The sequence below is a fragment of the Syngnathus acus genome, chromosome 9, assembly GCF_901709675.1.
Source record: "Syngnathus acus chromosome 9, fSynAcu1.2, whole genome shotgun sequence".
NCBI classification, from domain to species: Eukaryota; Metazoa; Chordata; class Actinopteri; order Syngnathiformes; family Syngnathidae; genus Syngnathus; species Syngnathus acus.
The window spans coordinates 2,284,721-2,300,983 of record NC_051094.1 but is presented as its reverse complement, the minus strand read 5'-3'; the positions used below and the strand labels follow the sequence as shown (position 1 = coordinate 2,300,983).

The 16,263-nt window shown below is 45.2% G+C and overlaps 1 protein-coding gene across 21 annotated transcripts in view; it reads right to left on the bottom strand.

The window, feature by feature from the left end:
* mef2cb (myocyte enhancer factor 2cb) overlaps positions 1–16,263 on the bottom strand; it is a 68,786-nt gene that overhangs the window by 30,802 nt on the left and 21,721 nt on the right. For all 21 annotated transcript variants that reach the window (XM_037259890.1, XM_037259889.1, XM_037259894.1 and 18 more), the window contains one exon: positions 816–1,044. In XM_037259890.1, coding sequence (XP_037115785.1) covers positions 816–869 — 54 coding nt within the window. In that variant the 5' untranslated portion in view covers positions 870–1,044. The remainder of the gene's footprint in view (positions 1–815; positions 1,045–16,263) is intronic.

Below are 16,263 nucleotides of genomic sequence, written 5' to 3'. Positions count from 1 at the left end.
CTCTTCCATTTCATTTTTACACCAAATGACTCTGCAGATGACTTAACCGGATACAAAGAAGAACTGAAGAAAGCGTGACTGTGTCACACTTATGTCAGAGAATTAAGAAAGGCCTGAAGCTGATCTGTGTGTGTGTGTTTTTGACCTGTGATCCAGGGGCCACGCTAGATGCGTATGGATCCAATTTGAAACGTCGGGAAGCTGAAAAAGTGTCAGTGGTCAGTTGGAGCGCAGGAAGTGATCGATTGAGTGCCTCGAGGGCAGCCATGGAGGAGTGCTCGCTTTGTCTTTGCTTTTACAACCGCGGGCGGACCTCGGAGAGGGCCACGAAGTCGCAAAATCCAATTTTTTAAAGAATTGTACGCAACGATTTTAAGTGTGCTGCTGGTTAAGAAATAACATGGGCTCAATCGGAAAATGGACACAAGTTTGACTCTTGGTCTTCTCTTTGTTGGCTTTCTCCTAGCCAGTAATATTCCACTGGCGATGCAAGGGCCGCAACGCGGGCCGCTGTGCCGATATGTAGAATGGGTTTTGAGAATATTCTCCCCCCTCGCCCCCTCCCAGATTGCCTTAACGCCGGCTGGTGAAGGGAAGGAAACGAGCCTTGTCATTAGAAGGCAGGAACACTTCACCCCCAAAGCAATAACTCTGCTCTGCCGGCATGCACTCCCTTGTCCCCCCATTTGATATTGCTCGCAATCCCGAAAGATTTTCATTGTTGAGGTTGGTGTGCGGGGGTGTAGGGTGTCCCCCCCCCGCCCCACCCCACTCTTCCCCACCCTCATCCATCCTCCCATTCCCCAAAGACATACCTGTCTGTTGCGTTCATCCATAATCCGCGTGATCTGAATCTTTTTCCTCCCCATCGTCCCCGTCGCTTTCTGTCTCTCCTCTTCCCAAAGAACTTTATGCTTGCTTCACTCTTTTCTTCTTTCCTCTTCTTTCTTTGCTCTTTCTCTCTCGTTCTTTCTCACTCACTCGCTCTCTTTCTCGCCGGCTTTCTATTTGTTCCAATCAACTCAAAGATCCCAGCATCTGTACCTGCAAGAAAGAGAAAGAAGAGAGGGAGGGGGGGGGGGGAGCGGATGAGCATTAAATGAAATGAAATATGGCAAAATACTGAGGGGAATGAAAAAAAAGATATGAAAGTGGCATCATGGCAGCCACTAGGGAGGGCGAAGAAAGACAAAGAATCTGTCAACAATGTGGCTGTGTTTTTCACTGTCGATATCATGCAAATCAGTTTTTGCTTCTTTTGGTCTCGCTCTCTCTCTCTGCCGGCACAGGCTACGAGAGGAGACAGCGCTGTCAGGATCTCGCCTCGTTCACAGAGAGTTTGACAGTGTTTTGGAAGTGCCGCTAACTTAAACGCTCTAATCACCAGCACTGTAACATTAGCTGCAGACTGAGCAAAGCTTTTTCCTTGCTCCTGTAAAAGTTCACTGTACTGACAGTAAAACTAGCATCAGGCTTTACCCTGCTTCAAATTGTCAGATGAAAGAATTAGATGTGTTTTCTAAACATGTTGGAGTTAAAGGTTATCCTGGGTGAAGCAGTTTGTGCATTTAAGTTTTAAAAAAAAATCAGTTTATTTAGATTTTTTTAAAACAAATGGTAATGAGCGGTTGCTATGTAGCTGTTATGCTAGCACCGCGTAAAAACATTTTAGTGAAACGATACACCATCGCTGGAATTCAGATGGAGAGTCGAACTCTACTTTGTCCCTTTCTGGCTCAACAAAAACCACAAAAGGCAAAATAAGACAAATAGTTAGTCATTTTAGGAAACAGCATTCAAACAAAATGGCGGACTTGTTCTTGGTTAAAAGCCGCCGAGCTGGACTTTATGTTTCGCGCGCCCCAAAAAGTTTGCGTGACTGTACATGTGTGTGTTCTTTATTTGAGCTTGGCTAAGCCCGATCTTGAGCGCATCTCTCTGGAGGTGCTTAAGTAGGCCAACCCAATCTATCTGAGGGAGGGGCACAAGAACTGTTGTTGTGTTTTCTTTTGACAGTAGAGGTGATAACGTCCCTCGTTATGCAAATGAGCATCCCATTATTTAAGCTCAGTGCAATGCAGGGAAGCTGTCAGCGCCATCACATAAAAATAAAAAAATAAAAATCCTCCATCTACCCAGCCTTTTTTCTCCATCTTTGCTTTCTTCTCTCCTTTCTGAACCAGATTTCCGGCACCTGGCAGCACGAGCATCAGACATTGATGTGTGAGACGACACCGCTTCACCAAAAGACATGACAGTCTCTCTCTCTATCACTTTTTCTCTCATGCACCCTTGCTCTCTTCCACGTTCTTCTCACATTCTCTCCTTTGCACGCACACACACACACACTGTACTGCACTTCCTTTACCCCCACCCAGCTCTTTTCTCCTCAACTCCCCCCTAACCCGACTCCATGTATTTATTGAGTAACATGCATGAGAAAGCAGAAGAATGCTTTAAACCCCCGAGGTGAACACAGCACACAGCTACGCACTTGACCTCTTTTTTTCCAACTAGTAGGACATTGATAATGAAAGTATGCAATAGGGACATTCAGCGAGGCCCGCGCGCACGCCGGCAACGCGGCTTTACACGCAACATAAAACACTGCAGTTTGCAGAAAGATAGGCCGTATGACGTGTGCTCACTGATGGAGATAAGCAGGTCACCAAAAACATAAAACTGCAAATCACAAGTACAAGAACATACAGTGGACACCTATTTGACGTAAAAATAGCAAAAGACAGATTTGAAAAAAAATTCTGATTTCAAAATTCTTTATCAAACCAAAGTTTGCATCCCTGGTTGGAAACACTTGCAGTGTACCTAATGAAGTGTCATGCAGGTAGAGTTCAGTGAACATTAGTTTAAAAAAAAAAAAAACTTGACATCTGATTGTCTGCAAACCTCAAACGGGAAAAATGGGATGTAGATACAAAGCATCTTTGGCAGTTGGGGAAATAATAATAAGATCTAAAATAACTCTGCCAGTTCTAAGGAGGCAATCCAGAACATTTTTGTGCAAACACGCCCATCGTTAAAGACAGAAAAAAAAAACAAAGTGATGCCCTCTGGAAGGAAACAAAGAGGGATGTTGTCAGACAAATAGGGATTACAAGCCAACTAAGATGCTTGGCACAAGAAAGCCAGACGGGCGTATCAATCAAGCCAGCAGCGTACCTCAATCACGGGCCGACAGCATCATCCCCTCCCCTGCCTTTGTAGTCAACACTCGCCAGCTCGGGCAGGGCTCCAAAAAGCCAGGGGTTACTTGACTGATCCCTGCCTCCTGGCCTCTACCACCTCCTCCTCAATCCTCCCAAAGCACTTGTGAGCAGAGCTGAACCTCTCAATGTCAACACCCGCTGGGGCAACACCTTAGGCCTTACGTAACATTAAGACAAAGCCCGTGTCCTGAACATTTAATCCCTACTTTTGGCTCCCAGTGCTAACCATGCGGCACTCCCCCGAGGAGAAGCCTTGTGAGCGCTCCCCTTAAATCCCAACCACCACCTCCTCCTTTCATCCCCTCGCACTTTCACCACCTTTACCTCCTCCTACACATCACCGCAAGCACCCCCTCCTCTTCCTCACACCTGCCCCCGTCCCATACGAGTGCCAGGTTGCTTCTGGATATACGCACATTGCCCACCAATGGCATCTCCTCCTCAGCCTCCCCTTGTGGCGATCAGTTAACAGATTACCAAGTGACTCGCTGAATCCAATTTGGACCGTTGAAGCCAAGCAGGGGAACTGCAGTGGAAACAAACGCCGCTTAGTGAGCGCGGTCACGTGGCGCGCGGCAGTAATCCTCCAGAGGAATTTTTCACAAGGGACCTCTGACCTGGTGAGGGCAAGTGAGGTGAGGGAAGGCCGCAAAAATAGACCTTAAGGCATAGAACGTATCTGAGATGATGAATAATTGGAAGGAGGCCTTCAGTAGTAGGAAGCCAGAAGGACAACAGTTGCTCCTCTGCTTGTTTAATATCACGGCGCTGGGGGCTCGGACGGTTGACACGAGAAGGGGTTGGCCGACGGAGAGACAAACATGGAGATACGTACGTAGGAGAAGGAAATAGAGTGAGGCAAAAGCGAAGGATCTTTCGAACAGGCACCGGGCCTCTCCAGGGGGAAGGGAAGCGCTGTAGCCATGACCCTCCCATCTGTTAAGCAGACGGACGGACAGAGAGACCGAACCAGAGAGATGAAGGTTGGGGGAGGATGGGAGAATCGGAGAGTGAAATTCAGCACATAGATCTAATGAGCGCTCGTTCTCTCGCCGTCTCCGAAGTGGGAGCTGAGAGGACGATGAGAACACCAACACTCCAGTGTGCACCGCAAGGCTCGATTCTAGGTCACCTCTCTCCCAAGCGTTTAGTCGCTAAAAACTAATACACACATTCTAATAGACAGTCTGGGGGATGCCTGTTAAGATGGACCGAGTCTGGGCTTATGCAACAGCGTTGCGGTGTCGGGCCACCATTGTCGGTCGAGTATGAAGTTAAAACTTGCTCTGAACTTCCTAAAGAAGAAGCTAAAGACGCATTGCAATCATCCACCGGATTTATTTCTCCATTCAGAGAATTGTGCGGAGGGAAAATGATGAAATCGAAAGTGACACTTCGGTATCACGCAACATGACCAGAAATCTGCTGAGTTGGGTATTCTCAAATTCTCTACAGGTTATATACAGTGTGTAGCAAATTGGGTAAGGTGATTTATCATGACGGGATTTATGATGTTTTTCTAAGAAACCCCACCTCGGGAGTATGGACTCATGCGCACCATATCGTACATCTGCAACACATTTGTGTATGTGTCCTGAAATATATACCTATGTCTATATAAATACGTATACATATTCGTATATATTACCAGTAACCTCTTATCCTCTGAGGAAATGTGGTTATAAGGATTTGAACTAACATATTACACTACAGTAAGTCAACCTTTGTAGGTGTATGGTACATTCAATAAACATGCTCTCTTTTTAAATAAACTCATTTCCTTGAAGGGGGGGAAGGTGCTTTCATATCATTTTGGAAATGCAATCGGAATGTTCTGCTCTCATTCGAGCGTTTCTGCCGAACGTTCTTATTTTTCTTTTACGGCTTTCCTCTTTGTTGTATCTCTCGTCTGCCAGTTTACATGTGGATTTTGTTGTAGCGCACGTATGTGTACATTTCGGAGGAAGAATAAGCGGCGCACTTGGCACACGTGGCGCCTCCGAGGATTGATAGAGACGGCACCGGCAGAAATGAGTAGATCCGGCGAGTCAATGGCCACGCAGCATGGGAGAGAGAGAAGGAAAAATGTGCGCCAGGTCTCATTGTGCCTCTAATGTCATTAGCGGCGGTGACTCGTCTATGTGGGACGTAGCGTTTGCCGTCTGTCACGGCGAGATAGGTACGGTGACGAATGGCTAGCGCTACTACTTCTACCTCCTCCGTTTTCCCTAATGTCTATATCTTCTCCGAGTGACCCGAAGCTGGGTGGTAGCCCACGCGTAGGTGGGCCTCGTGCGGCTTTGAATTGCAGCAGATATTAGGGCTAATTTAGCATGTTAGCGGCTAAAGAGATTAGCAACATGTACACCCGGGGGATTAGCGTGATAGCGGCGGATCATCTTATAATGTGTTCATTCTCCTCAGTGAAGGTTTGAGTTAAACCTGAATTTGAATGTTTGTGTACGTGCGTTGGTTTGTGTGTTGTAAAATATTGGAATATATTCCTGCTTGTCTCTTTCTATTAGCTCATGATCTATTCTGATCATTAGCAAGACAGCAAGGGTTTCATGCACATCCAATTGTCAATCTCTATGTACCTTAGAAGTGAGACGAATGTCTATTGAAAAGACTTTTATTTACATAGTCTTACACTCCTAACTGGGACTGACATCACGGGGAAAAAAAAACCACCATCAAAAGTATCTTCTCAAGTGCTGAACTCTTCTCGACACCTCCGGCTCAAGAAGTTGTTCAGCTCAACTTAACTTGAAATTGAATTGATTGTCATCCTAATGAGACTCTTCCAGCAACGTTTCCCTTCTTGTGCCTCACTCTGTGAAACCCAAAAGGGTCTTAGAGGCCAGAAAGACAGGAAAGATCATGGAAGGATGTGACATCAGCAGCCCAAGACAATCAAAGTTGTTTCCGTTCTTAAATCTCTTCAAACCAAAACCTAAAGACATGTACGCTTCCTCACATGAGTAACAGAAGCAGTAAAATCGTGTGAATGCAGATTATTACTGGACATGTTGACTTCCCCATAAACTTTATTTTAAGCATTTTGCTAAAAATATTTCCATGAAGCAACTGATTGTGAAAACACGTTCATGGAACCTCGACGCAAACAAAGCAATTCTGTTTTTTTTCCCTATTGTCCATAAATAGAACACTTACAAGGAAGTACAATATAATAAAGATCAGACCCAGTTGGAGTCACTTGAATGAAGAGTGCGACATAAGATGAGATCACAGCTTGTGACCTAACAATTAGTTAGAAGCATGTATCAGAAAAATGAGTATTCAAACATCTGGGTGGGGAACCTACAATCTTGACTGTGTCATGTGTGGCCGGAAAGAGCATTTGATATGGCTGGCCACACAATTTCAAACCCAAATAAAATCATGTAATCCACATTCACTCATTCACCGCCATTGACGCATATAGACGTCAAATTTGTATTTTATCTTCATTATATCTTGTTCATGGTAAACCCAGTCAATTCAAACTCATCTCAGTAGTCTTTCGATTGACACCTCCTTCCCTTGTGACATTCTTGAAATGCTTGCCCTTATATAATTTTTTGATACGTGGAGAGTTTGGAAATGAGAGCCTTCCTGCGGGCAGCTGCGCATCTCACTCGGCGGCAACAAACAGTAGACGACAAAAGCCGCCATGTAGACAGGTAGTCATCCGTCAGAGGCAACGGCCAGACAGGTGAGAGCCATCTTTCCATAGAGCCTAGCGCTGACTTCGCCAAGGACGCGGTGACTTGACACAATGCGTCAGCCCCCTCTCTGAAAGCAGGCCAAGGGCTGTAAAAGCCACAGCTGCTGGGCCAAAGGCAGACAAGCTAGAGGACACACGCGTGGAAGTGAGGCATCAAGAATTAAAAGACACGCATTTTGGGTTAGAATTACCCAAGGATGGGACCCGTGCAGCTACTCAAGTGAAATTCAGTGTAATGGGGAGTTGTAGATTTATTAATCATTTGTTTTTGTTCCTATGACATTCCGTCAAAGTCTGTCGATTAAATGTTGATGTAGGTGTTTTCTTTCTTGAAGATAAAGATAAGAATTAGTTTTTGTAAACTATGTGTTGTCAAAAGTACAAGTGAAATTGTGTAATTTGCACGCCAGGCCAATAGGTGGCAATGTAAAGAAAACACGCAGCTGCTTATGGGGCTGATTCTAAATACGCTTTTGAATACTTTTCTGAAAAAAAATTCAAAAGTGTTTTTAAGGCATCCAAAAGTCATTTGTAAAGTAAACAAAATCAGATTTTTTTTTTTTCCAAAGCGAGTGTTGCAACTGTGATGTAAGTTGACGTCCAGCAGCATGACAGCGGTTTCTCTCCCTCTTCCTCTCTTTCTTTCACTCCCACCTTCCTGTCATTGTTGGGCCACTTACTCATGCTCTAAGTCACCTCCTCAAATCAAGACTCTCCGAAAAGCTGAGTATGAAGAGATGGGCTCCTACACCCACACTTGTCTATTGTGTTCCAGAAAAAAACAACAATCTCATAAATAAATAGCTAAAGCAGTTACGAACCAACACCACGCCCCCCCAGCACGCCTAATCCCACCAAGAACAGCCGCAAGTCATGTCACGACACAAAGCACTGACATATTCACCCGATTATGTTCTCTGCCGACAATGTCTTTGTCGTCTTCAGTGAGTGTGGGGGAAGTAAGGCAATGAGCGCTAGAAGTGAGACACGTTCCGAAGACCTGAGCCCGTGAACACCCCCCCCAGCTCCCCTCTTCAACCCAGCACCATATCATCACCAGACATGGCGATGAGGGTGATGATTTCATCACACCCCCAGCCCTGACTCCTCCTGGCTGCCACAGTCTTCTAATCACCCTAATTAAAAGCTTTGTTCATTTAGAAATCTCTGATGACAATTTGTTTCACTCCCCCCCTACAGCAGTGGTAGCTGTGAAGAGAGGAGAATTAAATTTGATCTTCTGACAGCAATTATTAAATGCTCCCTCCTGGCCTCAATTAAGGCCCGCAGGCTAATGCTAACACTGCTAACCTTCATGCAGCCACGAGGTGCACTTCCCTTTTTCTGTCGGCGGCTTCGTTTCGTCACCTCTTTCCGCACGGGCGCATGAGTGTCGCCTCCGAAAAGAGACACACTGCTTTTGGGCGGTGGGCTAGTTTGCATCGTAGCTAAAGGGATGGGTGAGGTGAACAAGGATTTTCATTCTTGGGTATTTGTGGTAACTAAGTCAGTAAATTGGCAATGGCAGGTCTACTGGGAAGTTTCCCCCCTTAATTCGTTAATCAGCAAATTTGGCCTCTGCAATAACGACAAAAAATGTTGAATTGTGCAAATTTTTAGCTGACTGGGATTGGCCGAAATGTATTTATTTATCTATCTATTTATTTATTATAATATTATGAAAGGATTTAATCCTCGAGACATTTTTTGTAGTTAATTGAACCCTTGTTCATATTTGACGCATGGCTCTGACTAAATATTATTCCAATCAAATGGTGATCATTTTTCAAATTTTTTTTTTTAAATTCTTGCTAGGATGTCACTTTGCATGGTGTGACAAGTGACAGTCACAGGGTGGGTGTGATTTGCACAGAAGTTGACGCTTGCACACTCGAACAAGGATGTCCTTCATACTGAAGATACGACCTTCTGGTTTTTTTTTTCTCCTCAGGTCCCTTTGCTCTACTCGCAAACCGAGTAACCTAGATTGTAACGTATCAAGAGGCGAAAGAGATTGAGCGCTGGTACAGTCGGGCATTCAAATAAAAAAAAAAAAACATTGCAAGAAAAAATGCTTGTTTTGACATTTTTTTTTCTGCTTTCTGATTGATAATTGTGAGCATTGTGCACATCATTAAACACTGCCGCAGTGTTTGCTTAAGCAAGGCTGGTGTTATGTTTCCAGGCGTTGTCTCACCACCACACGCACACACACACGCGTAAACTTGATACACAAGCAGCAAACTGAATTCATAATTAATGCCACTCATATTCTTTTGTTTCAATCAGAAATTGATCATTTAAGATGCCAAGACACCACATTTTGAGGTAACTTGCTTTCTTCAGTGGGAACTGTGCTTTACAGTTCCCTGGGGGGGGGGGGTACTGTGTGTGTGTGTGTAGAAAGGTTGTCTGGAGTGTGGCGGGCGTGTGGTGGCATGACGGCACCTACAGATGAGCCTCTGTTTAGGGGAGTGGCCCCCACCGAGGCCAAAACCGAGCCAGGCCTAGCCCAAGCCTCTCATTAGCCGCTCCTTTTTGGAGTGGTTAAGAGGGGAAGGGGGGGGGGGTGATGTTACTGGCGAGGGACTGGCAGCACCAGCGTCCTCCACTCCCTGCGCCATCACACGGCGACCTCATCAAAGCGAGCGCTCGTAATTTGTCACAGAAAGCAGCCAATTAACATATGTTAAGGAGGAGGGAGGATGAGGAGATGGGAGGAGGGGATGGCGGGTAAGAAAAAAAAAGATAGCTTATGATTAAAGAGTCTGCACAGCTGCATGGAATCAAGATGGCAAAAGGAAGGTTTGAAAGAGACCTCAGAGCTAGTAATCTGATAAAGCTTACTGTTACTTCAGACCCATACGCAGAAGGGGGAAGGTCGGCTGGAGATTGAACTGATGCAGACAAACAAATATCAAATTACCGCCGGCCGCGAGGCTCCGAGCTTTGGCAGAGTGCCTCAGGCTCACTGCGTGGCTACACGGACCCTCGGCCACCCAACGCCCTGCTGTTTGACCACGCTCTATTTTTAGCTCCCCTCACACCATTGTGTCGGACCGTTATGCTAGAACTTCCAGGAATGTCCAAAATACTCATTGGCACGACAATATTGGAACGGCAGGTGCACAGCGATGACTTCATTTATTGTTTCTTCGGCGAGTTACATTCTAAATTTCCATTCCGCTCTTGTTTGGTTTTTACCATCCTAACTGACACCGTTATTGTCGATGTTGTTGGAATATCTTATATGATAGTTTGCCTTGTTGTCACAGCGCGGTGGCAGGTTGAATGCATTAAGCAGCGCCCGCCGATGCCATCCTGTTATCTGTCGTCTCGCCGGCGCGCCTGCGCTTCGTCTCCTCGGCAGCGACTGATCGCACGAGGCTGACGAGCCAGTTTGGGTTGTATTCTGCAGCCGCATTCTTTGCTACGTGTGATTTGACGCGCTCAAAATGTCAAAACAATAAAGAGGTGCGGGAAGGAAGCGGAGAGAACTTTGGAGTGATTTACGCAATTGAATGCAAAATTACAGGGGGGAGGTTTTTGCTCCATCACAATAAAAGGTATGACTTTGATGCCCTGCAATGAGGAAGCAGTTGTCACGCACAGGCAATTAAGACAATTATTAATCATTAAAATAATTAAATGATACGGAATGGAATAAAACGTTACCACTGTCATTGTCATCTCAAAGTATGATTTGTTTTAAATACTTACTATAAATAAAGGCATTTGGTGATACATATTTTATTTGAGCAGCTAAAATATTTCAGTAAAATATATATATTTTACACACGTTGCCTTTTCAATGGGGTTTAGGTCTGGAGACTTAGATGGCCAAAAGAAGAGGTTCATTTTGTGTCTGTTGAAGAATTTTAAATCTAGAAATTGAATTTTCATTTTCAAGCCAATAATTGTGGGGGACACGATAAGTGAAATACATAATTTGCATCACTGACAAAACCACAAACTTATTCAACGTGTCAACAAAAACTAGAAAATATCACAAGGCTCTTGTGGTGAATGTTGGGAGTCAATGCATTCCTTAAATGCACAAATGGCAGGGAGTCAGTATCTGGACCCCCCCGCACACTATATGTATAAATCATGCCAGCTTCCTTTTTCCTCTTCCTCTCTCCTATCTTTGCCATCAAGCATCCATCGTTACTTATTTATTTTTCCTATTTGGGAAGTAAAGAGTGAGAGTGGCGGGCCGAGAAGAGTTGTTTGGTTCACAAGGTTTTATCTTCTGGTTCAGCGACGGGACCTGGCGGCCTGGACTTCCCCCAGCGCCGCTACCATCATCTTCATCATCAACATCATCGTCAGGAGCACTCAAATCCCTCCGCTACGAAGACAGCTGCATCGTTCACATAACCTCGCTTGCCCCCTCCCAGTGCTCCGCCACCGCCGCCCCCGGCTAATGATAGCAGAGCATGTCCCCTTTCGCAAGGCTTTTTTTTTTCCACACAAACTCACAACAAGAAACGATGTGGGCACACAACACACGACCCCTCTCGCGCTTTCTCCTCCCCTTCATTTATTTTTCTCATATCACTCAATTCCTTCCCTCAAAAATCCCCCTTGCCTTCTGACCCAAAGAAGGCCTGAGAATGCTAGACAGCCCCCACCCACCCTCAACACACACACACACACATGACGCACACTTAAGCGCCCCTCCGATTCCATACTGTTTTCTCTCACTGTGTTCACCCCTCACTGCAAGTGACCTGCATCACAGCTGTGTGTGGGAACTTGCATGGTGGAGTGTGTGAACGCGTGTGTTTGCACATACCTGCACACGGTCACGATGCATGTGTGATTACTGTTGTTGGTAAGGCGCTTGTTGTGCCCATTGCTCTGCCGACCCACCCACAGTTGCTCAACTTCTCCGTCCTGTCACACTCCAACCAAAAAATATGCCGAAAACCGAACCGTACAAAAACCAAAGCGACACATCCCACTGGAAATAATGTAAATCTGAATAATCGGTTAAAGACAGCCCAAAATATTCACAAAAAATATTAATACAACCTGGATAATTAAAAAAAAAAAATCTACATTGGAGCTATTTTTAGATATTGGGCAACAACAGTTCTCCAAACGGCAAGGAATGCTTTTATGAACAACTCCGACAATAACAAGTCGGTCTGCTCGGCAACACTCTGACAAGTTTGGGCAACATCGGCGAATCATCCTTTCAAAAGTCAGGCTTTTCAAATAAAAGCATTTAGGATTAACGCGCATCCATTCCGGGGAATGTGTTGTTATGGAGTGGATATATGAAATTTAGATGACGATAATCAATGAAGACCCAATTGTCGAAAAATGTGCGGTTCCACTCAATTATATAAAGTATTTAAATAGTGTGTGTGTGTGTGTGTGTGTGTGTGGCGGCGGGAGCGCTGGCTTCTGTGACTCCTACTGTGCATTATATCAAATAAACAACGTATTACATGTGTACTTAACCAAGAGGAGCTGCTGAGCGCCGAGGGCTAATCCCTGTTATCGTTTCAAGCATTTCTCCCTTGATTAGGGAAGAGGAGCCCAAGATGGTTGAGGAAGGCAAGTGAGGAGGCGGCAAAGAGAGAGCGAGAAAAAAAAAAAAAAAAAAGCATTTGTGTTAACTTCCCACATACTATCCCTTCTCACTCTCGTTTGGCGCACTCGCTAGCCTCTCTTTGCCTTCTTCTCATTCTTCTCCCTGTGGATTTTGCACTGCTCTTCCTTGTTTTTCGACCACCTCTCAGAAGTGGGTCATCGACGGGCAGCGTTTTGAAGAACATGGGAGAAGAAGGAGGGGAGAAGAAAAATGCGTGTTCTTTCTATGAGAACAATCTGAGACTTCTTTAACAAGTAGCCCGCTTATCAAATTAAGCTGTCAAAAGCACATTAATAACAGGCAGCTCAATTCCCTTCACACACAGAGGGGATGTGAGGGGGGTGCATTGGAAAGAAAGAATGATCTCTCTCTGGCTGGCTGTGTAAAAAAAAATAAAAAAACAACAAAAAAACACCAAGGGCACTAATGATTTTCACAGATTCTCGCCTCTCTCAGACTGTATATTTCTCTTTCTCAGGCCAACTTTTGATATGATTATTGGCCATCAATTCTTTTGGAGGGGGGGGGGGTCAGTTGAAGAGTACGGCACATTTAAAGGGCAGATAGCAAAACAATAAACCCGCATTGACTTGGAAGAGTTATTTAGCCGTTTTATCACTCCAAACGTGAGGCGACGAGAGAAAGTTAACACGCTTGACACTGCTCACATGACATATGCCTGAGATGCAGAAACAAAATTAACACTTTGGCGTGCAGATGGCAGGGAGGAGAGAAAACCACCCTGTGACCTCGCATGCCGAGTCCAAGTATCATACTTCAGACAGTGCTCTCTGGTCTAATAAATGTCTCAAATATAAATACATAAATAAATGAATAGAGAGGAAAAAGAAACTTGTGGTAAGTGTACTGCTCAATCCAATTGTTCACATCTGCGTGTGTTGCTAACCAAAACAGCAGCACCAATCAGGGAAGAAAAAAAAATTCACTGAACTTCCTCAATTTTACACAAAAGTAGTCGTCTATTTTAAAGATATATTATTTTAATCTAGCGTCATAATTGACTGTGAATTTTTTTTTTGAAATGAAAATATTTATCTGCAGTTGTAAATGCACCGACTCAATGTGGATTTGCTTTTGTGTTGCCGCAACATCCTTGTAGTCCGTGTCCCTAATTTTCTAACACCAACCATTTTTTTCTTCCCTTGTCAGATTTTCTCACACCCTCATCCTGTTTGCGCGGCTCCCAAGGGGGCCGTTTGTAGCGAGCCGGCCAGCGGCGGATGGATGCGGCCGGCGAGGAGGCCCTGGGAGCCAAGCCGGGAGCAGTGACAGGTATCTCCCACACTTGCTCGGCTATTTTTAACAGTCAGGCCAGCGGAGGGCCAAAAATAAGTCAAGGGGCCATTTTTATCCCACACCATCCTGGCGACGCCCCTTTTGGCTTACTCACACCAGCACACACTGTGCCAAAAAGTTAACTAGCAAAGGGGGGAAAAAATCTCACTAAACAATGGAAGTGTCACTCTATAGCGCACATGCACACGCACACAAGCGGCAGACAAAAGTCAATATCAAGGCTGAGCTATTTCTGTAGAGTGCACTATTTAGGAAGTATGGGCCGGGTGCCAGCATTCTCCTCTATCGTCTGGGCGCTATACAAGCCTCACCTCTTTCCTCTCTCACCCACTCCTCACCCTTTTTCCACCCGACCCTCTCTCCATTGTCAGCCTTCTCCTACAAGGCTATTTGTTTTTCCACCGAGTGGAAGCGCAACGCCAGCCAGGTGAAAGCATCTCAAAGCCATTCAAAAGAGAGAGAGAGAGGGAGGGAGAGAGAGAGAGAGCGGGCCCCCACTCTGGCCAGCTTGAAGTGAGGCGCGGGGCTGGAGTTTCAAACAAAGTGCCTCCCTCATTCATTATACATGCTCCTCCACTGAAAATCTTCTTCCGCAATACCATCTCTTCTCCTTTCTCTCCATTCACCCCCCAACCCTCCACCGGACGGCGCATCCATAAAGTATGAATGAAATTAATGACATCATGAGCTGCTTTTTTTTTTACCGGGGGGGGGGCATGCTTCATAGAGCTACTGTACACGAGCCAGACCAAGGCTGCTGTACTGTAAAGTTTCACTTTCTGGAGGGCCAAGCGAGCAAGCTGGCCTTCAGTCTGGGAACGGCCCAGATGACGGCGGAAAGGAACACGAGTGTGGACTTTGGCAAGTTGAAGCCTCTTGTTCGAGACAGGGAGCGTCGATTCTCAGAAATGCCAAAAGAGTTGAAACATTCGTGAATTAGCGCCGTAATATTGTCCGTCGCAGCGGGAGGAGATTTATAGATTGCTTTTTTTTTTTTTTTTTGGGAGACAGTGGCAACAAAAAGGCTCAAAAGTCGAAATATTTTCCCCTCTTGGATTCATGTGTCAACACAAGATGGTCTAAAAATACTGGATAGCCGTGGCGCAGAGGAGACGCTTCGGATGGATGCGTGCTCGCGCACAGAGCCACCTCTGTGCGTCTCGCCGGACGATTCCGCTACGTCGCAGGCGTGACAAAGATAAATTACAGAAACACTTTTCAAGCCTTTTCTTGTATTTCGATGGCGAGTAGAGTCGGCGTTAAAGCGTTGCCACAGGTGGGCCCCTTGTGACATCATCATGGCTTCACGCATGGACAAACTTGAGCTCCACACAATTCATGCATGTCATATTTAAACAGATAAACACACCTGTGGTGGTCCAAGATAACCAAAATGTTGAATTTCTCAGGAAGGGAGGCAAAGAAGTTTGTTAGCTCATTTAAAAAAAAAAAAAAAAATCGGAATACCGAGCCTGTTCAATATTTAGAGCGAAATGTACAAACTCGTGTAAATGTTTCCTTTGTCTTATCATGCACAGTCCAACAACTCCCTCCTCTCTCTTTCTCCCTATCCAAATATTTCAAGGAGCCGGCCGGCCGGCCTCCAGCATGGTGAGAGGTGTTTCGGGTGTCTCTTTAGGTGGGCTACTGCTGACGATACCATTGTGTGGTCAGCCCGCGGCTGCCTGCAGGACCACCCAGCAGGCTGCCGCCGCCGCCGCCATCGTGACCGACAGGCCAGGCAGGAAACAGGAAACAGGAAGGAGGAGGCAGGACGTCCTGTTCAACCAGATTGCCGCGTTCACTACGACATCACTCTGGCGTCATTTTAGTTCAAAAACAGAGTGGTGTGATTAACCAAGGTATGTTTTGATTTTTTTTTTTTTTTGCCCTCCCCTCAATCTTTCTCATTTTCCTTTCCAACTTTTTTTTCAGATGCGAATAGAGACGACGGGGCTTCATCATTTTCAATACACACCAGCAAAAAAATAAAACAAAAAACAAAGACAAAGACATAAACATTTCCTATGTGCAAACAGAGACAACAAACGCACAAAGGCAGCAAACACAAAGCAGCCGCAAACAAAAATCAACTTTAGAGAGAAAATATTCTAAAGTGTGTTTTACAATACAATTAAACATCAAAGGCTGATATATTCCGCTGTGATCTTTAACACCCTAGTGAACAAGCCCCCCCCACTCTCGCCCCCCCACAAACACACAGACAGAACGATGCTGAGCACCAGCGCTAATTACTAGACAGAGAGACTTGGCATCATTATGTAAAAAAAAAAAAAAAAAATAAGGACATTTTTAAATGTACGCATTCACCCTAAACGACACAAGAGTGCTATTTCTGTTATAAAGTTTGAAACGACAATGCAACC